General features: G+C 33.1%; 7 protein-coding genes across 10 annotated transcripts; 2 read left to right on the plus strand and 5 right to left on the minus strand.

Moving 5' to 3' along the window:
• Positions 1-506: 506 nt before the first annotated feature.
• Positions 507-1,658, minus strand: LOC140991305 (uncharacterized). Its single transcript, XM_073461221.1, has 2 exons — positions 1,360-1,658; positions 507-751 (listed from the first exon to the last, which is right to left on the minus strand). Exons 1-2 carry the CDS (start codon positions 1,477-1,479, stop codon positions 605-607), a joined length of 267 nt encoding a protein of 88 aa, XP_073317322.1. The 5' UTR covers positions 1,480-1,658; the 3' UTR covers positions 507-604.
• A 419-nt stretch (positions 1,659-2,077) lies between these two features.
• Positions 2,078-5,052, minus strand: LOC140956379 (uncharacterized). 2 transcript variants are annotated; one of them, XM_073413106.1, is made up of 9 exons: positions 4,928-5,052; positions 4,665-4,784; positions 4,387-4,562; positions 4,073-4,140; positions 3,870-3,971; positions 3,605-3,760; positions 3,346-3,465; positions 2,458-2,587; positions 2,078-2,381 (listed from the first exon to the last, which is right to left on the minus strand). In XM_073413106.1, the coding sequence occupies exons 2-9, from the start codon at positions 4,760-4,762 to the stop codon at positions 2,275-2,277; spliced, it is 957 nt and encodes a 318-aa protein (XP_073269207.1). In that variant the 5' UTR covers positions 4,763-4,784; positions 4,928-5,052; the 3' UTR covers positions 2,078-2,274. The 2 variants fall into 2 exon arrangements, with proteins under 2 accessions (XP_073269207.1, XP_073269208.1); XM_073413107.1 differs by having other exon boundaries at positions 4,893-5,046.
• Positions 5,053-9,213: 4,161 nt separating this feature from the next.
• LOC140991307 (auxin-responsive protein SAUR22-like) lies at positions 9,214-9,585 on the plus strand. Its single transcript, XM_073461222.1, has one exon. The coding sequence runs from the start codon at positions 9,214-9,216 to the stop codon at positions 9,583-9,585; it is 372 nt and encodes a 123-aa protein (XP_073317323.1).
• Positions 9,586-12,740: 3,155 nt separating this feature from the next.
• Positions 12,741-15,277, plus strand: LOC140991009 (caffeoylshikimate esterase-like). Its single transcript, XM_073460911.1, has 8 exons — positions 12,741-12,917; positions 13,021-13,053; positions 13,162-13,288; positions 13,387-13,533; positions 14,153-14,283; positions 14,492-14,629; positions 14,707-14,805; positions 14,950-15,277. Exons 1-8 carry the CDS (start codon positions 12,915-12,917, stop codon positions 15,235-15,237), a joined length of 966 nt encoding a protein of 321 aa, XP_073317012.1. The 5' UTR covers positions 12,741-12,914; the 3' UTR covers positions 15,238-15,277.
• Positions 15,278-15,653: 376 nt separating this feature from the next.
• LOC140991308 (beta-fructofuranosidase, insoluble isoenzyme 1-like) lies at positions 15,654-16,980 on the minus strand. Its single transcript, XM_073461223.1, has 5 exons — positions 16,822-16,980; positions 16,511-16,725; positions 16,195-16,356; positions 16,007-16,102; positions 15,654-15,976 (listed from the first exon to the last, which is right to left on the minus strand). Exons 1-5 carry the CDS (start codon positions 16,978-16,980, stop codon positions 15,673-15,675), a joined length of 936 nt encoding a protein of 311 aa, XP_073317324.1. The 3' UTR covers positions 15,654-15,672.
• An 817-nt stretch (positions 16,981-17,797) lies between these two features.
• LOC140956274 (sorting nexin 1-like) lies at positions 17,798-22,985 on the minus strand. 3 transcript variants are annotated; one of them, XM_073412982.1, is made up of 11 exons: positions 22,779-22,985; positions 22,518-22,652; positions 21,254-21,389; positions 20,728-20,861; positions 20,435-20,509; positions 19,823-19,982; positions 19,603-19,736; positions 19,440-19,508; positions 19,031-19,110; positions 18,357-18,417; positions 17,798-18,276 (listed from the first exon to the last, which is right to left on the minus strand). In XM_073412982.1, exons 1-11 carry the CDS (start codon positions 22,788-22,790, stop codon positions 18,067-18,069), a joined length of 1,206 nt encoding a protein of 401 aa, XP_073269083.1. In that variant the 5' UTR covers positions 22,791-22,985; the 3' UTR covers positions 17,798-18,066. The 3 variants fall into 3 exon arrangements, with proteins under 3 accessions (XP_073269083.1, XP_073269084.1, XP_073269082.1); XM_073412983.1 differs by having other exon boundaries at positions 22,518-22,649; positions 22,779-22,974; XM_073412981.1 differs by lacking the exon at positions 22,779-22,985 and having other exon boundaries at positions 22,518-22,691.
• A 1,967-nt stretch (positions 22,986-24,952) lies between these two features.
• LOC140991309 (protein FAR1-RELATED SEQUENCE 5-like) lies at positions 24,953-27,375 on the minus strand. Its single transcript, XM_073461224.1, has 3 exons — positions 25,217-27,375; positions 25,053-25,117; positions 24,953-24,972 (listed from the first exon to the last, which is right to left on the minus strand). Exons 1-3 carry the CDS (start codon positions 27,373-27,375, stop codon positions 24,953-24,955), a joined length of 2,244 nt encoding a protein of 747 aa, XP_073317325.1.
• Between the last annotated feature and the right edge of the window lie 278 nt (positions 27,376-27,653).

Raw genomic sequence — 27,653 nt, forward strand, 5'->3', positions numbered from 1 at the left:
TATATAGTAAATTTTATACACATCTCACCCAATCGACATGGGCACACACACATGTATATAACATTATTGCTTTTGTAATGATAAATGGTACTTATAATATGATATTATCACACCTATTAAATTTGTAGCATATTACAGAAAACATAGCTCACAAACAATTTATTTAAAATTTAATTTGAGCTTTATTTTGATCACATTTGAAGTAAATTAGAGCACCATCTTGGATCGATCTTATACATTAATAGTTTTTCTATGCATGTATGTACTTCACGTTCATAAGTTATTTTTTAAAAAATATATATATATATTATTTAGATTAATATTTTTTTCTTAAAGCTTTAATGGATTCTATGTACTGCTAAATAATATCATAAAAATAAAAAAAGTATCATTTTAAAAGCTAGAATTTGATGGATTATCAAGAAATACAACATTTGGAGAGAATTTGATTTGTGAGGTTCATTGTAAAATAACACTGACAAAATTTTCAATAATAATAATTCTGACTCCATTCGTGGAAAGTACATCTCAAAATTTAAAAAGTCTGATAAAAAAGAAAATCCAAAGTTGCATAAAATATCATCTAAAACTTGTCAAAGATAGATCATTTCTCTCTGAGTTTCTTGGCTATGGCAAACACAGCTCCAACCACAACCACGATGATGCCCGAAACGATTATTGAAGTTTTAAAACTTTGCATTGCATCCTTATTTTCTTGTTCTGTTGCCTTTTTCGTCCCTTCAATTTGTTCCTACATACAAATATGGTGCTATATATCATCATATGCAAATTCAAGAAAAAGAACATGTCATGAAGAGGATGATTGACGGTAACAAAGAGCAACTGCTCCTCTGAAATAAAAAGAACTAAACATTTTTGTATAATTTGTTTAAAAAAAATCAATATACATCAACTCTCCAGCCTAAATAAATTGAATTGCTCCATATATAAATTCTAAGGTTGCATTTGGATATATGAATTTGAAATTAATAAATTTCGATTAAAGTTTTATTGTTAAAATTGAAACAATAGATAAAATCTTAAATTCATATCTTACTTATTTAAAGTTACACAAAGTAGAATAGATTTTAAATGTCTTCGTTATTGGTGAGTTGAAATTCATCATCATTAACATTAAACACTATATAAACATGCAATTGTTTGATTTGAAGTTTATGGTCTTAATTTTCTAAAACTAAAAAATACATTGAAATCCATGGATTTGAAATCTATTAATCCAAATACAAAATAAGATATGTTGAAATCTGCAGTCACGAATGTTTTCATAAATCTGGAGATACTATGTTGACTTAAAATTCGAAGTCGCATAAAATATAAATTCATCATACTCGCGTATACCTGGATTTCTTTAGAGGCAGCGACGTCTGATGAAATGGGATCAACTTGAAAATTCTTATCCAGACCTGGGTTCAGTTCTCTCTGGACATCAGCAACTGGAAATCCCTCCGAGTTTGCCATGATATGTCGATAATTGGACAAAACCTGTTTTGATTCTTAAAGGTTTTCCTTTTCAATTTCGAGTTTTGTTTTGTTAATGGAATTTTGTAAGAGAGGACAACAAATATTGTTGGATTGGATGTTTAAAAGAAATTACAAATGCCAATACATCCAAGAAAAGGCTTCCTTTAAGGAGGATCTTAACTACTTTCTAGCTCTTTGGTTTTTAACTGCCCGAGAAAATTGTTGGCCTAACTAACAATAAATTGATTGGCCTAACAAACCAATCCTACGACTGTGTGCCATTAATGCCAGCTCAAATGAATCTCATAAATATTTCCTGCCATGTCACACCATGCTAGTCGGGCAATGTAGTTTGCACTATTGTTAAGGTTCTAACGAATCATAGAAGAAAGAATTTCTTTCTGTTCTTGTTTTGAGGATAACATTTTATTTTCAATTGTAGTATTAAGTTCACTTGTCATGAATCGTCTCAAATATAAAACTATCGATCGTGTCATCTTTTGTGAGCTCGAGGAAAACGATTGGGACGGGAGATATGATGTTAAAGATTCAAGGCGAAAATCCTCGTATATTTCTTGATACCGAAAACTCCGAATGATAATCAAAACTTGATCAAATCTCGACTGTATCCAATCTTAGCTTGTTTCTTCGACCTAGACTAAAATCACTTTTAAAGCTCTTACTGAAGGTTGTAAATATCCGATTTTGTACAAAAAAAGATTACATTATTGAGAGCTCTATGAATGCTTCGATGTGACAATATGAAAATTAGGTAACTATATGGACCACCTATTACAAGCCATGGATAGTTTTAACATTGTCTGTTCCAGAAACCTGTTCATCTTCTGATAATGGAATTGTCTTCCACACTGTCAACTTTACAGGAGTGTCTCTTTTTCCTACAAGAAATTACTTGCATCATTTATCCACTATTCACCTTGAATTTTTTTATAGTCTGTCACATTTGAGCCGTACCTTCAGTCGCACTGTGCTTCTCAGTGCAGATCGCTGCATAATGAGAACCAGCCAACTCCAAGAGCAAAAATTGCCAATGGCTTGTATGGTTGGAGGGGTCATCAATAGAATCCACAGCTATTTCAGAAGCCTGGGAGGAATTGTGAGATGTTGTGAACAATTTATCGAAAGTAAATAAATAGATAAAGCTCCAATCGTGATCGATGAAGTATTCTGGAAGAATCAACATGATAAAGATTTGCAGCAATAAAAACACATCCATAGCAAAATGAATCAGACAATTTTCTCAAACTTCTTCAACAAAGTTGACTAGCAATCTTTTTGTCTTTCCTTACTCCTCTTAGTTTGCTTTCCCTGTTTTTCTTCCATCTTATGTTTCCCTTGAAATCAAAAGAATAATGAAAGGGTACCTACGATTGCATGTGTGTTGGCAAACAATATCTAAAATGTAGGACACAGATCAAAATGAAGACCAACATTCCGAAATCTCAAGCAACTGTCACATATTATTTATCTATTCACTTTAAAACATAAGTTTTATGAATTTTCTGATTCTAATTATGTACAAATTGATAATATTAACATGATCTGGAAATATCTTACATACGAACTAGAGAACTGGTGAAGATTTGAACCATTCTTGGTATGTAATGAGTAATTCCAAGTTGGAATTTGGAGAATTTCAACATGAAAAAAACAGTTGCAGACAGATGTTTTTTGCCTGTAAAAAAAGCCATTTTAATAAATTATGCGCTATTCTTACAAAGATATTTTATCCACTAGACAGAAATAGCCGGTCAAACAATAAGATGCATCGACCTTCAACACTAAGGAGATTACAAAAAAGAAATTGTATTTTGGGAACCAGTCAGAAACTTCCTGTTATACCTCAGATTTTAAATCCTTCAGTCTATGAATGGTTTCACCAGTTGCACCATTAAAGCGAATGGTGAATGTTTTGAAAGGTGCGGCAGAAAAACCCCTCCCTAATGCTTTGACATATGCCTCCTGAAATCAACAAGTTTCAGTGAAATATCACCAACTGGAGAATGGGCATTTCACATGAATTTTCTGGTTTGATTTCGTAAGGACTAGAAACATATACTTAGTTAGATGACATGAGGCTCAATCTAATGGTCAATAAGACCTTGAGTGTCCACAGCTTGATAAACTCCTGGCGCTGGACTTCCGGGTCAGTAAGAGAAGCTAAAAATTGAACTTCATGTTCCGAGAAATATCGCTTAGCAAAAGACAAAATACTATGTTTGATACTCCGGTGCTTTTCTTCCACATCAATACCAATCTATACTTGAAAATCAAAACACAAATGTGTTTCAGCTGACTTGGCAGCAGTGATGAAAAATAAAATCAAGTGCATGAATCTCGACAACAAAAACGATATAGTGACCTACTTGAGAATTGATGGTCACTCCACAAGCTACCAAAGACGACGTGTGTGAGATATTGAAATGCACCGGAGGTGGCTGACAGTCATCGCTAAAACCCCAATCTACCTGCCAATATATAGCCCCAAGTGGTTGTGAGGAAAGCTTTACAGCATGATGATACTAGAAAAGTAAGGATTATAAAAATCATATAAAATAAAAAGTCTAACCTCGGGCTTTCCATAAGAGTTTTTTTGGAATTTCAGTGATTGGGGACTAACTTGTGAATTCATCTGATCTACAAAAAAACCAATCTAATCAGGAACGCCATAAGTTATATCAATGAAAGAAGAAATATATTCTTCCAGCAAAAATAAGGTCTTTTCTACACAGGGGAGTGCAGGCTGGACCCAGGATTTGGGGAAGGGAGAGCAAAAACTCTTCGATCGCAGAACCACATTTTGCATAAATATAACGAACAAAATACTCGAACATTGAAACTAAAACAAGACTTTCAACATTGGGATGGAAAATTAGAACATACATCTGGCTATAGTGGTCCGAACCAAGGCACGCGATAACAGCGCACTCTTCCTCAGCTCATCTCCTCTCATTCCCAACACGGTCTCCTTCTCACATGGAGATAGAATATCCCAATACTGACTTAACAATGATTCACTCCTCACTTCACAAGGTTTCACATACCATAAATGAGTCTCCCTAATCATCCAAGCAAGGCAAGCAACAAGCAAACAAATTCAACATCTACCATCAATAAATTTTTCATAAAGAACATATGAAAATTAATTAAAGAGGAATCACATCGGAGAAGGGAGCTGGATTGGAGTCAAAGGAGGAGGAAAGCGAAAGAATTTTCGTTCGAAGCAATGTAAATTCATTCCGGGAATCCTTCTTCGCATGAGAAGAATAGCAAACAGGGTACTGCAAGTAATTTAACAAGAAACTCGAATTTAATCATTTAATCGCAGAAATTGGTTAATCAATAAACAAGGCCTACGGTGAAATTAGATTCACGCGCTAAGCTGATACATTAACGGAAACGGCGGCCGAGATGAATTTCATACCTTGAACGGAAGGTGCTCCAAAACGCCGATAGTCACGGCGTGCGTATGTAGAAGAAGAAAGCCGGCAAACGCACAAAACGGCAACCACAGCCAGCTAATCTCCTCATTGATATATTAATTTCGACTTCTTCATGTATTCTATATATTTTATTATTTATCTTATTTATATATTTTTTCCCCAAAAATTTTACTAATTTCTTGATTATTTTTTTAAAAAAATTAATGATAATTTTATGAAACGAATCTCTTACACGATCGGACTCGTAAAAAAATATTTTTTTTCTCTATAAATATAAATCGGCTAACTTCCTTGTGAGATGGTTTCACAATAGATTTACTTTTACGTTAAATTATATTGATATTAAAAATGCAGTCTCCGCGACAGGTGTTGCGTTCGTTACAAGGTAAGTAATTTAATTGCTCAACGTCAAAATCAATTATTAACAAAGATAATCTAACTGAGATGCTTTTGATCGTACTGAAAGTAAACCATCTCAAAATTATCTGCAAAATTATGAACAATAAGTTTCTTTTAATCTAAATGGAAAACTTGTAGTTTCGCCCTTCGGAGGTGAAGAAATATAATGAAGTTAAAATATATAGTATTTAACACAACTTATTAATCTAATTTTTTTATGACATCGAAAGACTTGGAACCCATTGTCGTTATTCCTCGTTATGACTGTAAACAATCCAACTGCAGACTTTGTTTAAGTTGAAAATTTTGAGCAATATAATATATCAAATTCAATAACATTGATCCTTTAATTTTCCTAAGCATCTTCTCAAGTTGGAGAGGGGATGGTAAGTTGCCCGATAATTTCGGCTACAGCGAGCCTAAAATTAGAATATATCGACCGAGACAGGTTTTGTATACTCCATGTTAGAACCATAGTTTAAATGTCAGATGTATCTTATTTTTTATATATTCTTTAGTAAAACCATACATGAAAATTAAATTATTTTAATAACATATATAATCTATTTATGTACATCCATATTGTCAACAAATAATTAAAACATAGAAATGGCCAAATAAAATTTGATTTCTGAGTTTTTTTTTTATGACATCGGAACACAAAGTAGTTTTTCTTCGTTACATATTAGGTAAACTTTCGAGCTAACGCAACAGTCTGCAGGCCACATCAATCAAGTAACCATATTGTGCAAGCTCGGTATGAAGTTCGAAAATGTATCGGTCACTTGCTCAACTCAAACACTGCTTCAATGCTTGGTTTCTAATTTACATCTCTAGGAAAGTGGATCATATTCATAGCTGCAAGCACGTTCCCTCAAACGACCCATCCAATTATATTTTGAAATAATAATAATGATTGGCCGTAATTTTTTTTTAAAAAAAAACTTTAAAATAACCAAGTCAGTCAACCATACTATACATATTCAATTAAAATATTGAAAATTAAATAATGGGTTTTTACTATTAAAAAAAACCAATAATGATGATTGAAAATATTCTACCAATTGGTTTCGAATATAAAAAATTTCTGAATTCTTCCAATTTGGAAGTTTCTGCAATCAGATTTATCGGAGAATATCCGGGTTTCAATTACATTGCAATTTAAGTTTCATTTTTCTTATAAATGTATATGCTTATATATTAATCAAATTTGATTAATTTATTTTCTTTATAAAAAAATTATGTTTAGTATGTTTAATTTTAGATAATTCAAATCATATATAATCTATTTTTAATTATCATCAACTTATGCGAATTAATAATGACATGAATCAATATTATTGTCATCCAATTTTATACCTGTCGCTTTTCAAGTTGATTTTTTTTAAAAAAAAAAATTATAGTCAAATAATTTTACTATAGAAAATATATTAATTTGAAATTTATTGATTTCTTATGATTTATGTACAAGTGAATTAAAAAATATGTAACAAAAATAACAATAAAATCTATATAGATTAATAATGTCGAGACCATGAAGTTTTATTAATTTAGAGATGTATTAATTAATCGAAAAATTAATAATTTATCATTTTATAGAAATTTTTTTATCCAGCTAACTTAAATTGAATCACAAAAAAAGTCATTGTGTTACGTCAACGTGTATGCATCATATTCTTTGAATTAATATAAATAAAAATTATTTTTATATATATATTTATAAAAATAAGTAAATCATATTATTTTTTATTAATTCAATAATATTTATTGTACGATTAATAAAATATGATTTATTGTATAAACAGAAAACAATATAATTAAATATCATGAAAAAACAAACAATAATATAATCATATTTTACAAAAATTTCATATTTATGTATGTAATTTTAGAAAATTATTAATTTATGATATTGAAAGGAGTATAATTTTACATATGAGTCTCCCAGATAATTATTATTTTATTAATTTATCGAAATTATTAATTTAGCACACTAACCCAAGTCGAGATGTAGAAAAAATATTATTTTAGAAATATTATTAATTCATAAAATATCCATTTATGAATATTTTACTATATATATTTTTCTAATCAAATTGCTTTTAATCATGCCAAAGTCTTCCACGTATGGTCTTGTTGATTTTTTTGGCACGACTTTGGTTTTCACTAAGTTCCATTCCAACAAAAGGAAACCACCAAAGAAATTTCAAGAAATTATATTTGACATTTAATTATTTATTTTTCATTTCGATATTTATATCCCATTGATCCATTTCAGAGCACAAGGGCAGACTCATAAATTTGATTTTATGAGACAACTCATTTATTTATTATTTTTTTTAAAAAAAAATAATTATAATATTTCAGTTTATTTAATTTTGGCAAAAACTTGTGTGAGACGGTCTCACGGGTCGTATTTTGTGCGACGGATCTCTTATTTCGGTCATCCATAAAAAAATATTACTTTTTATGCTAAGAGTATTACTTTTTATTGTAAATATCAGTAGGATTGATCCGTCTCACAGATAAAGATTCGTGATATCGTCTAATAACATACCTACTCTTTATTTTTAACCAAAGATTCTTCTCGTAAAATTTTATTGGATAAAACCAACCATTGGGAGTTGCTTTTATCGACAATTTCAAGTCCTAAAAGGTCATTTTCATTATCATTTCCAATTCTATCTTTGAACCACAAGGCCAGCATTTGCCGTCTTTGTTTACTTTCATTTCCACCATTTATGCAAAGAAACCCTTTCAAACGACAAACTACATTTTTTTTGTTTTATATCTGTTATATTGGGAATTAAAATTTTATTATTTATTTAAGAACAAAAAATTCCAATCAAAGAAANCAATTTATGTTTAAGAAATGTACTTTATTTATATATATAAGAAAATCACTAAATAGATATAGCAAATTAAGTTAATCATAAAATTAAAAATTTCGACTTATGCCCAAAATTAATTAGTGCGACATTGAAAATGGAAGTAAGATATGTACTTGTATAGCAACCAACCGAACAACTTTCACCAAATTATTGATTACATTTTACGAGACACATAATATAAAATTCAGCCGTCTATTGCACGTAATTAAAAATGTGCTCCCCTCAACCATTTAAGTTGGTTGATGAAGGTTTTATTCCAAGTTGAGAGGTTAATTAAATACTCAAATTAAGAATTGATTTGCTAGACTTTTGGTTAATTAACAATCTAGTTGAATATTAAAATGATCAGGTTGTGTTCGTATCGAATGATTTTACATAACCAAGTTTTGTAGGATCGGAATCAGAAATCCGTTACATTAGTTAATGAACAAGGATAAATTTAAATCTCGGATTTAAAATTTTCCTGTTATAATGCAAGTTTCTTCTTGTTCAATTCTGAATTAATATAATCATTATTAAGGTAATGTTTGAGGTAGTGAAAGGAGATACAAATTGTAAAGATAAAGATTTAATTATGATTAATATTAAACTCGTGCAAAAATATTATACATGATTGAGTGATTTGGAGATAAATTAAGGGGACACTATTATTTTTATTACTATTATTATTCAACGTCAATATATGAAAATTCAAAAAAAAAAATTTAAAAGAATTTGAATTCAATTTAAGGCTACAGGAGAATTTGATTCCAACAGCTAGCTAGATGTTTCGAGTTGTTGAAAAATATGTTCGGACAATAATCAATGGAAATCATTCCCGTGACCTTATATTTCAAAAGTCAGAAGTTGTCCCTCTTGCCGCCTCACTATAAAACTACCTCCCAATGCAACAAAACCATTCCCATTATCCTACAATACAGAGCTTCAAACCATTGATCTCTCCGTCTCAAAAAATGTTGGGCAAAAAACTTGGATCGATGAAGAGACTAGCCAAGAAAGTTAGATCATTCCGCAATGCCGGCGAACCCGAATCATCACATTCCGAGTGTCTCCTAAGGTATAATGTCGATGGAGGATCATCCCCTACCGCCACCACGAGTCCCTCTACCACCGGAACTTTTGCCGTGTACGTAGGCGAAGATAGGCAAAGATTCATGGTGCCGACCAGCTATCTCAACCACCCTTTGTTCAAAATGATGTTAGAGAAGGCCTACAACGAGTTCGGGTTCGACCAGAGAAACGGCCTAGTGGTACCATGTAGTGTCGCTACATTCCGAGAAGTGATGAGCGTTGTGGGGTGCTGCAACGGGAGATTCGATCTCGGAGAGTTGGTCGAGGAGTTCATCTAAAAACACGTAGAGATGATCGTTGAAACTCGAATTTTTAGAAACAAAACACACGATATGGTTAAGTTTCTAAACAAAATTTTGAAAGCGTCACCAAGTTGGATCCGCCTTTGGTGTGGAATAGGATTTTACGTGATCGATCCATTGTTTCTTAGAAATGTACATTTATTAGCTGGAAATAGGATGAGAACATGTCTGACTTTAAAGAGAATATTGGAACAAATATTTAACGAACACACATATGATATACATAAATTATAATGAATTTGTTTTTAGACTTTACCGAAATACGTCTTATATATTTCTATCTTATTAACTCATTATCTTTCTCATGTACTTTCTACACGAGACTTTAGTTAAATTCTTAATTTCCCATGACTTGTAATTTTCAAAGTTAAGGATTTAATTTTGCCGTCGTTAAATAGCATAAAAGGGATTTAAATTTTATATTTATGTGGTCAGTTAATCAAGGACAACGTTACACGTATGAAGCAAATATAGGTCAAAGTTTTATATTTTTATGATCTTATATTCTTATTATGTGGTCATTACGCATCTTTTGCTAATATTTTTCGATTTAGAAGACTTTGACCAAAATGGCTAAAAGTGATGATAAACAAATATTTAGTAAATTTCGTATTAAAGTTCACTAAATTAGTTACATGAACCTTATAAATGCAAATTATTTAAAGTCGTGCTTATGATTTGATTTGTGTAAATATTTTAAGAATGAATATGAAATGACGTCCATCTTGACATTTCAAAGTCATTACAATTATTATTATATATGCATAAAATAACAAAAATGCACTTGAATTCAAGGGCCAATTAATGGAGTCTTTTAATCCAATAGTCTCATCCAGTTTGCTGGAATTATCGGTAATGGGGTCCTCGAAGACGGATAAAACTGCAGTTCGGATGGATCGAGATGTCAAGATCGAGGAATATGTATCAAGGACTAGAGGGGGATGAGAGGTCAATGAACCTAGATTGCAGGGAAGGCAAGAATTTTAGAGATTTGAATCTGTCAGATTAGTCTTTACAAATGAGGTCTTGATTTTTAAGACATTTTAACTATTTTCTCGTGAAGTAATGAAATGAAATGGTAGATTGTTATATTATGTTTATAAAACCTCACTAATCAGTCACAGTTCTAATGTGGTTGTTTAAGACTCAGCATTCCATGTTTGTGTTTGATAAAGGACAGATTCGAACTACAGTCTTGTCTTCGGTTCCAGTTTTCATAGTTTCTAACAGGTTTCTAATCTAAACCAGATATCATGGATAGTTGACTACCACTAATTCCATAATCACTTACCAATATGATTGCTACCAACCATTGGATCAAGAATCGAGCTGCAGTCAATGAGTGTCGTAACTGCATAATTTTCCCATTGATAATCAGGAATCTCTCTTAAGGAATGACAAGCACTTAATCCAGCTACTGATAAGAGTCCACATAATTTGATTTCTCTATCCTCAAGTTTCTGCAAAAGAGTTACCTATAATATAATTATAATGCAAGAAACTGGAAGGAACGTCCCATCAAAATTTTGTTAACTCAACATTCATTCGAAAAATACATGAGCTAACCATAGATGAGTATATCAACACAAAAATGAACCCACACAACTGATTGAAATCAGAAAGATAGCATTCTGTCAAGCATTTTTTTAGGCGTCAATGATAACACAAACTCTACTCATACTTAATTTCTACAACTGCTTGAACTTGATTTGAGAAAGGAAGTACCGCTTCCGCAAACGGTAACGAAGTGAACTGAGGGAGTATAAACTTTGGGAAGCTTTACTGAATCCATGGAATATAAATGAAACAAAATATCCTCGTCTTCTCCTCTATCAATGTATCATTGCAACTTTTGTTTTTGTCTCCATCTAAAACTATCAAGGAAACAAATTGATCTTGTCCAAAAAAATTCATGTAATCATGCCAACAAAGTGACAAACATGACAACCTCTTGCTTTCAATCTTGACTCAATCACACAACTATGTTCCTGCTTTGGAACGATCAAAATTACGATGCATGAATCAATATCATCCTTCTAAAACAACTAAAACTTTAATGAAAAAAAGTAATATAAATTTATTGCATTTGGATAATTGGATTGATGGATTTCAACTTCGTATACTTCAAATGTAAATAAATAACTTGTCAATTTAAAATTTGATCTATTATTTCATTGTAATTAAACAATAAAACTATAATCGAAATTCATAGATTTAAAATAATTCTTCCCAAACACAACATCAAGATTACATTTGGATAAAGTCATTTGAAATTTAAGATTTCAATTTTATTTTTATTATTAAATGAGTTAATTAAAAAAACTCAAATCTATCTTCTACTTATTTACAATGAAAAAAATAAAATTTTAATATAAAAAATAATATATTTTTTTATAATAGATCTAAATAAAAAATCTATTTTATTCATAAATCGTATCACGTGAATTTTCGTGAATGTTAACTTACTCTGTAATATTGTGTCAAAGAGAAAATAGCAATTGGTGCTTATAATTGTTGCTGATTTGGACCGAAGAGTTTAAAAGTTCGAGAAGGAAGAATTTAAATCGAAAATTAGAATAAAAACTTGCACGAAAAAAACGATGTTGAACCATCGCTGTATTAAATCAACACATTTTAAAACTCTTTGATAATCTTTTTTAGGCAAAAAATTGTGGGAGACGGTCTCACGAGTCGTATTTTGTGAGACTGATCTCTTATTTGGGTCATCTATGAAAAAAATTACTTTTTATGCTAAGAATATTATTTTTTATTGTGAATATCGATAGAGTTGATCCGTCTCACAGATAAATATTCGTGAGACCGTCTCACAAAATACCCATTCTATTTTTTAACATGTCGTTTTTTCTGATATCAAATTTAAATCTCTGTATTATCCAAAGATATTTATCACACTCGACAAAACAAATTCCACGTCATGATCATCCAATTCAAAAGTAATAAGCCCATTTGCGTTTAATACCGAGTCAATGAAGGAAAGTCCGAGCAATTGAAGAACTAATTAACCCCACCAAAATTCACAAAGGATGAGTGTTCTTTCATAAATAGACAATACAACGAGTCAATCATGAACGAGTAATCTTGAATAAATAGATATCCATACATGATCAATTCTTCAAATCCAATCCCTTATCCCCTTCATATTCTAGCCCACTAGTACACCACAAGAATATAAAATATAAGAACCCCAATCATATTTTCTTGAAATACTATACTATACAAGGTTCTTGGTCAAAATCTTTGATCATCTTTTTTAACATCTTGTTCCAATAATCTATTTTAATCCAATGGTATGAATCTTAATTCCATTTGATCCCTTCATTGTTTTCTGGATTTTACCTATTTTATCCGCCGGAAAAGTCCAGTTTTGATTAAGATTGTTGTTTCTTGCAGGAGAATCAAATGGACAGTTTCAAATATGAGGAGGTGAACGCTGTTATTCATGTCTTTTTTTCAAGTTTACCACGCACACAGCTATTGTATGAATATATATATATATAGCCTGACTTGGGTTTTTGTTTATATATTCGACAGGAATTTATCGTGAATTCGAGAGGAGTGAAGCTTTTCACGTGCAGATGGTTACCTGCAAACGAAGAGCCAAAAGCTCTGATTTTCTTGTGCCATGGATATGCCATGGAGTGCAGCATCTCGATGAGAGGTCACATATTATCTCAAAACTATATTATCTTATTTAGTTCGAAACGAAATTTAATCCGACTCAATCTGATTGACGGATTTTGATTTTCATTCGAACAGGATGCGCCACCCGACTGGTGAAAGCGGGATACGAGGTACATGGTATCGATTGCGAAGGCCATGGAAAGTCATCTGGTTTACTGGGATTAATCTCCAATTTCGACGATCTTGTTGATGATCTCTCCGAGCACTTCACAAATATCTCTGGTAATCATCTTGTGTGTATTTAAAAATAATGCTAAGTCATAAATTTTGATCCAAAATTGACTGTCTCTTTTTATCGGGATAGTTTGATCATTTCAAATATTATTCGATTCATATCTAAATTTATTTTCAAGACGAACATGGTCGGCTTCTAGACGGGTATTCCAGAAAAAAGAATTATGCACGTGGGAAACTATCATGTTCTAGTTGAGTTGTCATCGAAGTTCATTAGGACATTAAAAGTATTTAATTAACTTAAACTGTCATTATTGGTGTCGTCGGAATTAAAAAAAGTATTATGATCTGAGAAGCAAGAAAATATTAAAAGATTTAGCGAATCCCTTAATGTGTGGGGGCCGGCGTGCGATTAGGTTATGTTGATTTGACTAATAATTAGTTGTTAATTTTATTTTATTTTATTTTATTTACTTGAAGTTTATTAATTATTTCACAAAATTATTTTGAGATAATTCCATGTGTTAGATTTCAGATCTCCAATCTAATTCAATTCATGAAAAAATATTATTTTTTCATGTAAAAAATATTGTTTTTATTCTAAATATAGATCAGATCAACTCATCTCATCTCTATAATACAAAGACGTGAAACATTGTTTTGGCAGAAAAGAAAGAGAATAGAAAAAAGATGAGAATATTAATGGGAGAATCAATGGGAGGGGCCATGGTGCTACGTTTACACAGGAAGAAGCCTGAGTATTGGGATGGTGGCGTCCTCATTGCCCCAATGTGTAAGGTGTGTCATCGTTTCATTGCATACGTTACAAAATATATATTCTACTAGTTTTAGAAAATAAGGTTATAAATGTCATTTAATTCGAGATACAATATTTTTCACGAATATATGACATATTTAAAGAAACAAATAATTTCTCGATCGAGATCTTAAAAAAAACGTTTCATGCAAATCACAATGATTAAAATTTGATGATTGACGCATATAGATTGCGGAAGAAATGAGGCCAAGCCCATTGGTTATCAAAGTACTGTCTTCTCTGGCCAGAGTAATCCCCAGTTGGAAAATCACCCCAACTCCAGACATTGTCGATGCTGCCTTCAGGGATCCCCAAGTGGTAAAAGAGGTCAATTTAAAACTACCCAAGTAAATTTTACTTTAAAATATATATTTTTTTATATAATTATTAAAATGTTTGAACAGGTGAGGTCCAACCCATACACGTACAAAGGCCGACCACGTTTACAAACTAGCTACCAACTATTTACAGTCAGTACGGATTTGGAGAAATGGCTTGCTGAGGTGGCTTCCTTTGTTCTTTAATTTTGAAATATATTACGATACCTTTATTTATTTATTTATTTACTTACCACTTTTGATTTAATCTCCACACTTAGAGTTAATGGGTTTTTGAATTTTATTGTTTCTTGTATATCTTTGAAACAGGTTTCTATGTCATTCATTGTTCTACATGGAGAAGAAGATAAGGTGACGGATCCATCCGTGAGCAAGCTCTTGTACGAATCGGCCCGGTCTTCGGACAAGACATTCAAGTTGTATCCCGGCATGTGGCATTCTTTGTCCTATGGCGAATTGCCGGAGAATCTTGACATTGTATTCTCCGACATTGGCAAGTGGTTGGACGACAAGTTCTTTGCCCGCAGCAGCGCCCGATATGAGGAGGAACAGAAGCTTGCTAATGATCGTAACGCAATCGAGCTCAAACACGATTGAAATTAATTAGATCGATGATTATTAGTTGGATTTTTTTATGTATCCATCTTGAGTCAGTGTGCGTTCCATTCAATCCTGAGTCATAACCATGAATCATAAAGGAAAATCAGAAAATTACCAAAGATTGCTAAACAAAAAAAAAGGCTTTTGGGGAAGAGTAAAAAAATATTTCAGAAATATTCAAGTTATTAATCAATTTTAATAATAAATTACTCACATTAATTCGTATTATATATAATTTATTATAATTATAATAATAACACTAATTATAATTATATTGTTAAATTTATAAATAGATATTAAACAAAAGATAAGAAATAATTTAGGTAAAATAAAAGGAAGAATTTACGAATATACTTTTTAGTTTAAAATTTTTTGAAATGAGTTGGAGATAGATGTTGTATTTGGCGCGGAAACCGTACTAGAGAGGCTTGCTCATGCTCTAGTCATACAGAGAGCTAGGCTTGCTCTTGCTCCAGTCATACAGAGAGGCTTGCTCATGCTCCAGTCATTCAAGCTGTCGATTTTGACAAGTTCAGTGCCATTATTGAATACAAACAAGTGTGCGTTGTTGTATGTTGCCAGAGTTGGATAAACCCTTGATGTAATGCAAGTCTTCCCTCTAGCCCCGGAACTCTCCACCGCAGAATTATTGATCTGAAAGAAATAACAAAGATCAATATATGTATTCCCGAAAAATGAAAGGTTAAATATACCAACCAATGTATTATATGAATATCTTCACACCATACTCCTGAGGGAAATTTTATTTTCTGTCAGGTCCACGTCTACAAATCCTGCAAATGAAGGTCGGGATGCATTGATCCCGGTTTTTGACTTCGAAATACCGTCCATTAAGGTAGACCTATGCAAGGTTATGGAAGAAAAAAGTTATTGAGATGGTAGTGGAAAACTTGGTTGTTTGCACACAAGATGCTATAAGCATGAGGGTCTAACCTTGATGCATCTGAGCACAAGAGAACAAGATGCTTGTCTTGAGCCTTGAAAACTCGGAAGAAAACGGGTGCGTACTCTTCTAAGTTCACAGAAGCGCCCAAGGTGACGAGCCCGAATGGTCCTAACCAACCTTCAACAGTGGAATCCTTTTTCCTAACCAACCTTCAACAGTGGAATCCTTTTGACCACAAAGTATTTGTGCATCGTATCTGTTCCAGATTGGATCAAATGGCTCAGCCTTCTCCAAGCTATCGAATGAAAAGCTCGCTTCAACATCAGCCTGTCATTTTCATCGAACCATGCAAAATTAGTCTAGATTGTTATTGAATGAAAGGTTTTTTCTTTTATCCTATACTTGAGGAAAAAGAGTACATGCGCGGCTGTTATTCCTTTGATTTCAACCATATGCCCTTTCACGAGTTCCTTGTTGCTCAATTTCACCATATTTCTTCTCACAGTCTCAAGTTCTTCAACAGGCCATTGAAGCAATTGCTTCCCATTGAGATCCATCACTATTGTACGAGGGATAAGCTGAAACCATAGTAGAAAAGAATGAGGTTCGTTTAAGTATATATGAAAGCAAGAAATATGAGCTATTGCTTTTGACAGAGGTATGCATAATAATACCTGGATGCCGGCCCAATCCTTCTTCACATCGTTTTCAGTAGTATCTGACTCGTTAGCCCAACCCCACAAGATTCGTCGACTCTTGCATAGGTAAAAAAACGATTTCGAGGCATAAAAGTTGCCATAAACTGACCTCAAACCGTTACATCCATCGATCATGTTTTCATCCGGAATATCTTAAAATATTAATTTTTTATAATATTTTTTATCATGCTTGTTGCGAGACTATTCAACTATTAAAAATTAAATTACGTTATTTTTTTGAATTATCTTTTATTATTATTGTATATTATATTCATTTGTAAAAATCATAAACTAAAAACCATAAAATCAATTTTAGAATTCAAAATTTCTTATGATAGTAAAATAAAAATTATTAAATGAGCAATAAATAAAAAATGAAAAATATAAAAAGGAAAAAATTGTATATAGAGATACATTTTGAGAGATAGAGTGACATAGACAGATGAGAGAAGAAGAAAAGTGATGTGAGATAAGAGCTTGTGTATGAATTAAGAGTTTTAACAATCTGTCCAAAACTTTGGGTTTAACCAAATACAATTTTGACAATTTATAGTTGTACTTTAGTATTTAATATTTGTATTTTAATTAATTCTATGAAGTTATTAAATTTTCTAACACATTTAGACTTTATAGAGTTTTTAAAAGTCAATGTAGAATATCTCTTGATTTTTTAAAACTCTATAAAATCTATTTTGAATATCACTATACTTCTATACAGTATTCAAAAATCTTGATTGACAAGTAGACTTTTAAAATCTACAATAGTCATTAAAATTTATTAAATTTCTTATATTGAATACATCCAATAGAGATTTTGAGTAGAGTTCAAAATGCTATTTAAAGGTATTTTTGTATGTTAAAATAAGATTTCATCAAATTAATTGCAAATTAGTGATATTCAATTTTAATATAATAGATAGATAAGATGAGATTCAATCAATACTACATGCATTAATAATCGGCTTTTTCTCTGGCACAATTATTTTTCTAAAAAAATAAATAGTAACAAAATTGTCTGATACACTAAGTTGATCTTTAAGATACAAGATAAAAAAAAGGGTTTCGGATTTCCAATTAGCATAGAGCCTGTACAGTATCAACCTGAAAACCTACAAATGGTGGTAATAAAACTGCCAGAAAAATCATCCACCCGCTGATACAAGCCAGTCTCGAGCTCGTCTTTGAAGTGAACACTCTTCTATAACAATCCAGGATTTAACATTAGGAAGACGAGAGAGATTCGAGCTTGGGCAGAAGGCTTCGCCAGCCATCAGCGATACCATTAGCCAGGCTTGCCTGACCCTTGGCGAATTCATGGAATGCCAGACCCATGTCTAAGGTTTTTTGTTCTTGAAACCGAACAATTTCTTCGTTCATAGTCCTCACAATTCTTTCGAATTTTCCTGTTGCCTCTACACCATCAGCTTTCAGCTGGGGCAGGGAGTTGAATATAAGCTATACGGCATAGAGTCTAGAAAGAAACAAGAAAATCACAGAGAAATATCACCAACCTGCTCGTATTCACGCTCTGCTTCCATCAATTTCTCCGATCTTGTTAGTCTGAGCTTGTTCCTGCACACCAAATATACACATACACGATAGATACAGATTGATGACAACTAAAGGTCTTAATACCAAAAGGATGATACAAACACGACCCATTTCTACATTAAAAAATGAATAAAATTCACCCAAATGTACTTCAATAATAGTCAAATAATGGTAAAATAATGTTGAATCTAGAATTTCAGCGACCGCATTTGACCACACTTAATTTGGAGAATATTCAATGGTTCCACCATGCTGAATTTGGAGAACATAAAATAGTTTGGACTAGGATACGATTCCTCTTGTTAGTCATGACATGAAAAAAGGGTCTTGACCTTGATTTACATGGCAATACTCCAATGGTAAAACAGAAGAAAACAATGTTTAAATCAACAAACAACTTTAGTAAAAGTAAAATACAGAAAAAAAAAAAAAGGAATGTAAGTATTGATTATAAAAGGAGAAAATTCAGCTACATTTGACATTAAGTAACTCATCAACTTTAAAATTTTTGGACTCAGTCAAAGCAAATACTTTCTACTGATTTATGAAGCAAAGGGCTCTCTGGTACGATAGCATAATTCAAGGGTCCATCACATAAAAGGAAAAGGTAAAGCACGGATTTCAGGGACCATACATATCTATTTCCTTAAACTTGATTGCCTCAGCTAGTTGACAATGGTGCCGGAAAGCATTTGCTCTCTCTGTCATAGTTGCCTGTCCCAGGAATACCAGAGCCAATTTTTTAAAAAAAAAACCAAAAAAAAAATTAATCATACCAATGACGTGATGTAGAAAATGTTTTTATTTACTTCAACGAGCTTGATGACAAGTACTTGATGCACATTGCAAATGCCATGAATAATAATGTTATTTTTGCCCTTTGAGAAATACTTAGCACCTCCTTGTTCCATCGTCTCATTTTCCAAGGAATTTTATTGTTAAAGATTAAAATTAAGTTTTAAAAAAACGATTATAACATACAGCACATACGTTCCATCACCCATAAGACTAAAAATTAAATATTGAGAAGACTAAGAAGCCACCTTTATAGACTGCACTGCTCGAACATAATCTTTTAAAGGTTCTTCAAAATTCATCAAGAGATGCTGAGCCTAATAACAGAACGAAATAGGCATGTCACAGTAAAATCCATTAATTTAGAGTATCTCCTGAATACAAGAAATATTACAACAAATCAGACCAAACCTCTCTCTGCAGCTTAATCGATAATATCTCTGATTTTGCCCCAAATTCAGAAAATGATTTACCAAGCCCATTTCCTTCGCAGTCTCCTAGTAGCTTGAATGCCTTCCCAAAATCAGACAAGAACTGTCCCAACTCTGCAATAATACACAAGCTTTCCATCACACGGACTAAACCATCAAATAACCAAGTATTCAAAGTCTGGTCTAACAAAAATAAAAACCTCTATGCCTCTTTACTAGACGGTATGCATGCTTTTGGGTTTCAGCTAACTGGTCTTCAAGCTGAAATACGTAATTCTTCAGTTTTTCATACTCTGGATTAGATTCTTCAACTGGTTTCTCCTTTCCAAGTACAACATCACTCACTTTAGATTGTACATCCTGTCAAAATTGAAAAAGGTGACCACTGTCAAGAAAACCACTTTAGCCCTTGGCCAACACAGTACCATCCATGGGGCTGAAGATTAATAATTATTGTTGATCTGGACAAGAGCAGCATAAAACCTTAAATCTTCTAGATATGTACCAGACAACCAAGATCCAGATAGAAACATCATATTGCAATCAACTAAAAGGCATTCTAGTAGGTAAAAGCACATGACAACAACAAACATTATCCGTTCTTCTCCAAGAGGGAAACATTGAAGATAAAGACAGAAAATTAAGCATATTAAGATTTTAATTATTATCAAACAAAAATCACATGAAGAATTGCAATGAAGGAAGCTAAAATCTCTGCACAGGATAAGATCACATAACTCCAAACGGCATCCTTTTCTGTCTGGTTGCTCCAACCATGTTTAAATTCAATTTTTATTGTTTAAACAAAGCACCTTGAAAATTTGCATAAAATCTGTTGGCTTCTTCTTAAAAATGCCGGTTTCCTGTGATCTTGCTCTTTCCATAGTCTGCAGATAAACAAAAGTAATAATATACAGTCAGATGAAGAACAAGATCACGGAGCAAAAATAACAAGCTTATTTGTAATCAGACAAAAAAGACAACCTTGGATATCCCCAATACACGATCTTTCAAGAATTTGATTCTCTCAGATGTAGTAACCACAAATTCAGATTTCCAATTCAATATTTTACATATTAAAAGAAAGTTCCATTAATCGAATAACCTGTTCATCTGCCTGTAAAAAGATTCTTAAATCCTCACTCTGCTGAAGCTCACGATGTGCTGCTATCCGGTTGACAAACACGTGTAGCGCTTGACGTCTCATTTCAATAAACTCTGCACTAAATCTGAACTTCTCTGCATGCAACAAACATATATAAAATACAAAAATAAAGTTTCACAATGCTGAAAAAATGCAAAAAATCATGCAAAGGTATCACCTATTTATTGGCTATTATAATAGAGAGAATTGAATTATATATAAAATAGATATATACTAATCCTACTTAACGCAATAATATTTTGCATATATAATCATTGGACCACAGGCAATTTTTTACCATAACATTTAGTAAAACCAGGTAAAACAACATAACAGATTTATAGGTATGAACCAAACAATTGACAGAATAACACCTTTTGGCTTGTTTAGAGTCTCATATTGTGAAGAAAGAATGTGTCACGAGTTGGATATACAAAGTAGCTCAACAACTGCTGGTAGTGATGAATGAAATGCTTCAATATATTACCTACAGTGCTCTTCTCCGGAAGAGGAGGGATGAAGACACCCTTGTACTTTTCAAAAAGGCGGTCTTTTAACCAAACAAAATCACTATATCGTCGAATAACAATTTTCTCAGGTCCATCATATTCGGGAAAATTTGTCTGCAAATCAAGTTGCAATAATGTTAGTTTATCATTGATGCAAAGATCTAACTTCAAACAAGGTATTACGAAATGAGTTGGTGTAAGATGGAAAAAAATACAAAAGTCTGTTATTGCTACAAATATACCATTGTTTCACCAAAAACAAAGGACAACAGTATGAAAACCTCCACAACACAAATCTTCAATTTTTTAGAAGCAACGCTGTAGTGACAAGAGCGTATTTCAAAAATTAAACACATGCAGTTATTTCCCAAAGTTACTTTATTAAAATCAACACAATATGGTATATTATATAAACTACAACTGGAGTTGGTTTATAGGTAAGTTCACATGTTTTGTCGAGTAAAAATCTGTCCTTTTTCAAATTCCACTATGATTTATGTCCTACGCATTGGCAGCCAATAAAAATTAAAGCTCGCAGTTGCGACTTCTAAAGATCAAGGCTTGTGTCACATGTTTACATTTAACCCTGACATTCAGTTTCAAGAACCACTTCATCCTTTCAGCATCATCCTATCTTCTCAATTTTTTTCCCAGAATGCATGTATAATCCTGTCGTACTCATATTCCACCCCGAGTAAGTCCGTTCTTAAGTGATTGTGATTTTGTAGTAGCTGAGAACTACTATTGTGCTTGCTGATGACAGAATCAGTAAGCATTGTGAATTGCAAAAGAATCTACATTGTCGTGCTTGATGAAAGGGAAGCTTATGAAATGAATATTGGAGAATTCGTGAGCAAACCTAAAATCTTCCAACCGAAAACTAACTCCCTGAAATTACAAATTAAGGTCTTCATTATCAAAACCAAGCTCCTTATGTTGGAATTCAACCTAGCTAAACACCGTCAAATTTGTGGTGATTGCTATTATTCCTCTCCATGCATTTTTTACTGGTGCATTAATTAAACACCGTACGGAGAACAGAACACTAAATACCCTCTCTATCTACAACAACGACAAAGATCATCAAGAAAGACTATTAACACCGCTCAACAAGTTGGATAGCCCGACTGCAGTCAAGCCCTAATCCACCAATCGAACCAAAGTTTGTAGATTATACATGTAACATGCACGCGCAAGCGAAACCATACGTAATCTACACATGCAGAAACCGATAATCACTACCTTGGTAATAACTTTGTAGGAGATGTAGGCCTGAACTCCGCTCCCCATTTTAGCCGGATCGGAAACCGATACAGTCAAATACGGACCTGATGGGGATCTGGAGCTAGGCGACATCGAATCCGATCCACTTCTCTGCTGCGCATTACACCGATTTAACATGGGAAGAAACAAGTTAATTTCCCGTTAAAAAAGTAACAAACACATCTCACAGATTTGGACTGGATTGAGTAATTAAGATAATGGAAGCATATTTGCAATTACCACAGCGATCATGGTCGTTTGCGGAGAAAATTCAATACGGAAGCTAAAGTACGCCGGGTATGCGCAGCTTATGCTTACTTGTCCGGCCACAAAATGGAAACGGAAACGTTAGTTTAGCTGGAGAGTCTGGTGCTTTGCCTACCTACGCCTGTGCTGGCCTCCGGCCTCCGGGTTACGGAGAATACTTTGATATTTATAAATTGGTCCTCTGACTTTTCTAGTATTTTATGTTGTGCTTTTATCGTGGAAGACATCTAAAGTTTAGTGTGTATGATAAAATAATTATAAAATCGAACAATAATTGAAGTACGTAGATTATTTGATTTTGTGTGATGTTTGGTTTGGATATAATAAATATTAATCATAAAACTTGTTTATTTCACAAAATGAACCGAATAGCATATCATACATGAGAAATTGATTGAGGATACCAAACAGTGACTAAGAATATGTATACTCATATCAGTGTGTGATTAACATAATATTCAACACTGATATTCACGGGAGATTTAGGGTCCGATCCCAGCGAACGTCACTAGTTCAGACGCAAGCTTTAAGATTACCCTGAGCCTGAAATTAAGAATACGACCGTTAGAAGGGGGCCAGGAGGGTGTCCTGGCGTAGCCCCTCCGACGCTAAAGTCAGAGACTGAGGATATATGGGGGAACAGCTAAGGCGCTGTTGAAAATAATATAATATTGAATCCACGATTAGACACTCAAACCTGGTATTTATAGGAGAATACATGGGCCCTTGTTGGGCCTGTCTTCTATTTGGACTAGGGATGGACCAGGAGTACTGGACCCATCCATGGGGTATCAAACACTATAATTTACTTATTTAAAAAAAAAAGTACTGTACACTTTGTGAGAATTTAAATATAATTGAAGATCTATGTTTAATGTCGAGATATATATANAGGAGACAGTTCCTGTAGACGATCCATTCACGACGTTCCACTGTGCACTCACACAATTTATCTTCGAAGCAAAAGAAAATTATGGTATGATAAATCTCTCTTTTGTAAAAATTGGTATAATCAAGCTTGCTAACTCGCAATAAAACACAAGAATCGAGTTCAGAAAGTTCCGATTCATGTTTTTCCATGGATTTTTGTTGTCTGCAGAGCATTAAGGATTTTCGATATATTCTCATTATTTTTAATAATGAGAAATTTCGTTGGTTTGTTCTTGTTGCAGTAATATGTGTGTTTTTTGTCAATTGTGAATTTTATGTATAATTTCATTTGTGGGTTCTGTCAATCTACTAAATAGATGCCAATTGTTTGAATTTCATGTATAATTACCAAGTATTAATGCATTTTATGCAGTAATATGGGGTGTGTTCTGTCAATTGTGAATTTTATCAACTTTATGTTGGTACATAATTAGCTAATGATATGTGTCCTTATCTAGTGAATTTTATGCAGTAATGTTTGTGGGTTTTGTGTTGGTCTTGTTTACTTGTTATATTCTTATTCATCGTAGCTTGAAACACGTGATAATTGAGAGGTGGGAAGTTGTTTCAAGTTGTTTGGAAGTGGAAGGAAAGCTTATTTTTTAATCATACTACGTATTGTAATTATTGGTGATGAATTCTTGGATGTATTGCAGGTTTCTTAATTCTTGGATATTTCATTCATTTTCTGTTTGGATATTTTATTAATACATGATTATAAGGTGTTTGTGTTTTTTTAACAATATAGAGGAAAACATATGTTGTATTTGTTGGCCGTGAACCAGGTGTTTATAACACGTGGGCAGAAGCATCTTCTAAAGTTAACGGACATAAGGGTGCTATCCACCAGTCTTTCAAAAATAGAGAGGAGGCCGAAAGAGCTTATCAAACATTTGTGGCCAAACAATCTACTGGAAATGAAAGCTCATGTACGAGTGCAAGTGCAAGTTCAAGTTCAAAAGTAAATTCCAATTCAAGTGCTAAAGTTTCGCAGTCTGAAAGAGGAAAGAAGTTGCAGGAGATAGAACAAAACTTGGATGAGATGAAGAAGAATTTGGAACTGTTACAAGAAAACTTGAAAGCTCTACAATTTAGTGACGATGAGTAGACATATTGTGGTTCATTGGCAATAGTAAATTATTATTCCAGTAGCAGTAAATTATTGTGGTAAGAAGTTTCACTGCAGTATTGCACCACTTGCATGTAGAGAACATATATTAATTCCAGTTATTAGAACCTACAAAAAAGAAAAAAAAACCAACGCCTTTAAAATTACTATCATCGGGCAAACCACATATTTTAAACTAATTAATGTACCATCTATCGATCCAAAATCATCTTCATCTGCGCTGTCATCTTGGTTTTGAATATTAATATTTGACCTGGATAATGTTGAACATGGTTAGTAATGTTAACCAATAATGAAATTATTTAGTTTGAAACTAAAACACTTAAAATAAACACTGGTGATCAACACAGACCCGTCTTGCAAATTTGGACAGTTGCGCTTGTCATGTAGCACACCTCGAAGCCCACATCCACGACACAGTCTTCCCTTTGAGGTCGACTTCTCCTTCGACGATTTTAATCTCTTCCCACACCCTTTTGTTCTGATATCAGACGGATTAATGATACCAATGGTCCCGTCTGTGGCTCTTCTACTTTGACTTCCACCGCTTAATGTTGTATCAATATTCATCTCCTTCATTTTACTGCCAATATAATCAAATTGTGCATACAAGAAGTTTGTTCCCTCAACAGTCAACGATGCAACATCAACTAATGCAGAAGATTTGTAGGATAACCTCAAATGTCTTGACATCAAACACCTTTTTGGGTCGTCCATCACATTTTGCTCGTCCATAGGAAATAATGCAACATTTTTGGCATCTTGAGTCCAACGTTTTAGAATGTACTTATCAGGCAAATGAAAAACTTGATTTATACAAAAAAATGCTAACATATGCCTGCACGGGATTCCCTCAAACTGAAATTTCATACAACTGCAAGATATATAATCTCCTTGAATGGCATGAGTAAGCATTCTTGGTTTCAAAGAAGAACCTTGGAAATTCATCACCTTGTAAACCCCAAACTCAGTTCCCACAGATTCTGGTTGCACGTAATAACCATGACTCTGACTGATTTCCTTTTGAAACTCCAACCATTTCTTCTTCGTGTACACATTAACCATCTGAGATTCCATTGGCCAGTTTGACTGAATCTTGGGACGCTCATTCATATCAACATGATCTGCAACTAACTCATTGTGTCTTTGGTGTCGGAGTGCCTTATTGAAACGGATAATAAAATCCATCAATGAGTTTTTGCTAGATACATACCTCTTGAAAAAGGCATTTGAACTTTCAGATCGCTGGCTACTTGACATCCCTGCAGAGAATACATGATTAAAATAAGCTGGCACCCACTTATATCGCAACTCATACATCAATGAGAGCCACTCGTGATGTTCTAAGTTAGCACAATGCATAACATATTCCCATGAGCTCTCAAATTCATCAGATGTTGAAGAATGCACAATGACATTCTTTATGATTTGATAATGGTCACGGAAAATCATTGGGTTTAATTTTTCTGGGAATTTGTTCAGTATGTGCCACAGACAATAACGGTGTGCTGTTTGAGGCCAAACTTGTGCTATGACTTTCGACATGGCAGGATCCTGGTCAGTAATTATCAAATTTGGTGCACCTTTACACATGGCTTCTAAGAACTTATTAAGCAACCAAACAAAAGATTCAGTTTTCTCGTCACTCAAGAATCCACAACCAAAAACAATGGTTTGATGATGATGATTAACCCCAACAAATGGTGCGAAAATCATCCCATATTTGTTGGTGTTATACGTCGTATCAAACACAACTACATCACCAAAGGCATTATATGCTCTCCTTGACATAGGATCAGCCCAAAAACACCTGGTAAATATGTTGTCTGAACCAGTCTCATAATCAAAAAAGAATATTGAACTCTTTTCTTTCTCAGATTCGAATAAATCAATCAATGTCTCTGCATCGATACCCTTATGCTCATCCCTGACACTTTTCTCATAGCTTCTCATATCACTCTCTAAGCAACCTACATGCTCAGGCCCTCCAGACTCTATCTCAAATAATCTCATTTGTTGACAAGTTGGCACATTGGCTTCTGCAAATTGTTGACTTAGGGCTTTTTTTGATGCAGAAATACTACAATGTGAGCGTAACAAATGTACCTTTGAAGGAGTCGACAATGGATGATTATGACTTTCCGTGAATGTACTGACAACCCAACCAAGACCTGTTTGTTCCTTCACAATTGAAAGCCTGGACTTACACCCGGTTCTAGTCTCGCCACGCGCTCTTTCCTTTCTAGGTCGATCATTTTTTGCTTGTTTACTCCATCGAATGTCATCTGTTTGCCCTTCTTTAAAGCATACAAATTTTTTCCAAATAACTTCGTTTGTTTGCTTACTTTTCTTGCTGTTACTTATTCTCGCACTGAAACCGGATTTTCGTGCGTATTGGTTATAGAATGAGAATGTATCCTCTATTGAATCAAATCTCATACCAATCGTTGGCTTCTGATCATCCCCTACTTGGGGTATATATGATTGTTCATCTCCACTAGTTCCTTCCATTTCTGTAAAAAAATTATATCAATTATTAGTATAATTGATTATTAAATAATTATTTGCTCTTCGATGCTAACAAAATTCAATTATTGAATTTCTCCATTGATGAATTCATAATGAAATTGTGACGAAATTCTATGTGCTTAGAAGTTAGATCTGCCATGAAAATAAATATGGATTTTTTGTCACATAATATTTTTGTAATTTTTTTTGACTTTTCTCGTAAATTTTTCAGTACTCTTCACAAGCACCACCATAGCTCAACCTTTCGACTACAGGGAAAA

This window comes from Primulina huaijiensis, chromosome 13 (genome assembly GCF_012295235.1).
Source record: "Primulina huaijiensis isolate GDHJ02 chromosome 13, ASM1229523v2, whole genome shotgun sequence".
Taxonomy (NCBI): domain Eukaryota; kingdom Viridiplantae; phylum Streptophyta; class Magnoliopsida; order Lamiales; family Gesneriaceae; genus Primulina; species Primulina huaijiensis.

Excerpts from the sequence above, each read along its gene's own strand:
- LOC140956274 (XM_073412981.1), bottom strand. The coding sequence starts at position 22,676 with ATGTTAAATCGGTGTAATGCGCAGCAGAGAAGTGGATCGGATTCGATG. Across the intron at positions 19,111-19,439 it reads GAGCAGTGCAGTCTATAAAG|GCAACTATGACAGAGAGAGC; the intron begins GTGGCTTCTTAG and ends TTCCTGGGACAG. Across the intron at positions 18,418-19,030 it reads AAGTTTAAGGAAATAGATAT|GAACAAGCTCAGACTAACAA; the intron begins GTATGGTCCCTG and ends TTTGGTGTGCAG.
- LOC140991009 (XM_073460911.1), top strand. Across the intron at positions 13,054-13,161 it reads ACAGTTTCAAATATGAGGAG|GAATTTATCGTGAATTCGAG; the intron begins GTGAACGCTGTT and ends TATATTCGACAG. Across the intron at positions 14,630-14,706 it reads ATCCCCAAGTGGTAAAAGAG|GTGAGGTCCAACCCATACAC; the intron begins GTCAATTTAAAA and ends ATGTTTGAACAG.
- LOC140991305 (XM_073461221.1), bottom strand. The coding sequence starts at position 1,479 with ATGGCAAACTCGGAGGGATTTCCAGTTGCTGATGTCCAGAGAGAACTG. Across the intron at positions 752-1,359 it reads CTGCCTCTAAAGAAATCCAG|GAACAAATTGAAGGGACGAA; the intron begins GTATACGCGAGT and ends ATTTGTATGTAG.
- LOC140991308 (XM_073461223.1), bottom strand. The coding sequence starts at position 16,980 with ATGATCGATGGATGTAACGGTTTGAGGTCAGTTTATGGCAACTTTTAT. Across the intron at positions 16,103-16,194 it reads TTGTGCTCAGATGCATCAAG|GTCTACCTTAATGGACGGTA; the intron begins GTTAGACCCTCA and ends AACCTTGCATAG. Across the intron at positions 15,977-16,006 it reads GACGTGGACCTGACAGAAAA|ATATTCATATAATACATTGG; the intron begins TAAAATTTCCCT and ends TATGGTGTGAAG.
- LOC140956379 (XM_073413106.1), bottom strand. The coding sequence starts at position 4,762 with ATGCGAAGAAGGATTCCCGGAATGAATTTACATTGCTTCGAACGAAAA. Across the intron at positions 4,141-4,386 it reads TCGGACCACTATAGCCAGAT|ATCAGATGAATTCACAAGTT; the intron begins GTATGTTCTAAT and ends GTTTTTTTGTAG. Across the intron at positions 3,761-3,869 it reads GAGTGACCATCAATTCTCAA|ATTGGTATTGATGTGGAAGA; the intron begins GTAGGTCACTAT and ends TTTCAAGTATAG.
- LOC140991309 (XM_073461224.1), bottom strand. The coding sequence starts at position 27,375 with ATGGAAGGAACTAGTGGAGATGAACAATCATATATACCCCAAGTAGGG. Across the intron at positions 25,118-25,216 it reads TGTCCAAATTTGCAAGACGG|GTCAAATATTAATATTCAAA; the intron begins GTCTGTGTTGAT and ends AACATTATCCAG. Across the intron at positions 24,973-25,052 it reads TGATTTTGGATCGATAGATG|GTTCTAATAACTGGAATTAA; the intron begins GTACATTAATTA and ends TCTTTTTTGTAG.
- LOC140991307 (XM_073461222.1), top strand. The coding sequence starts at position 9,214 with ATGAAGAGACTAGCCAAGAAAGTTAGATCATTCCGCAATGCCGGCGAA.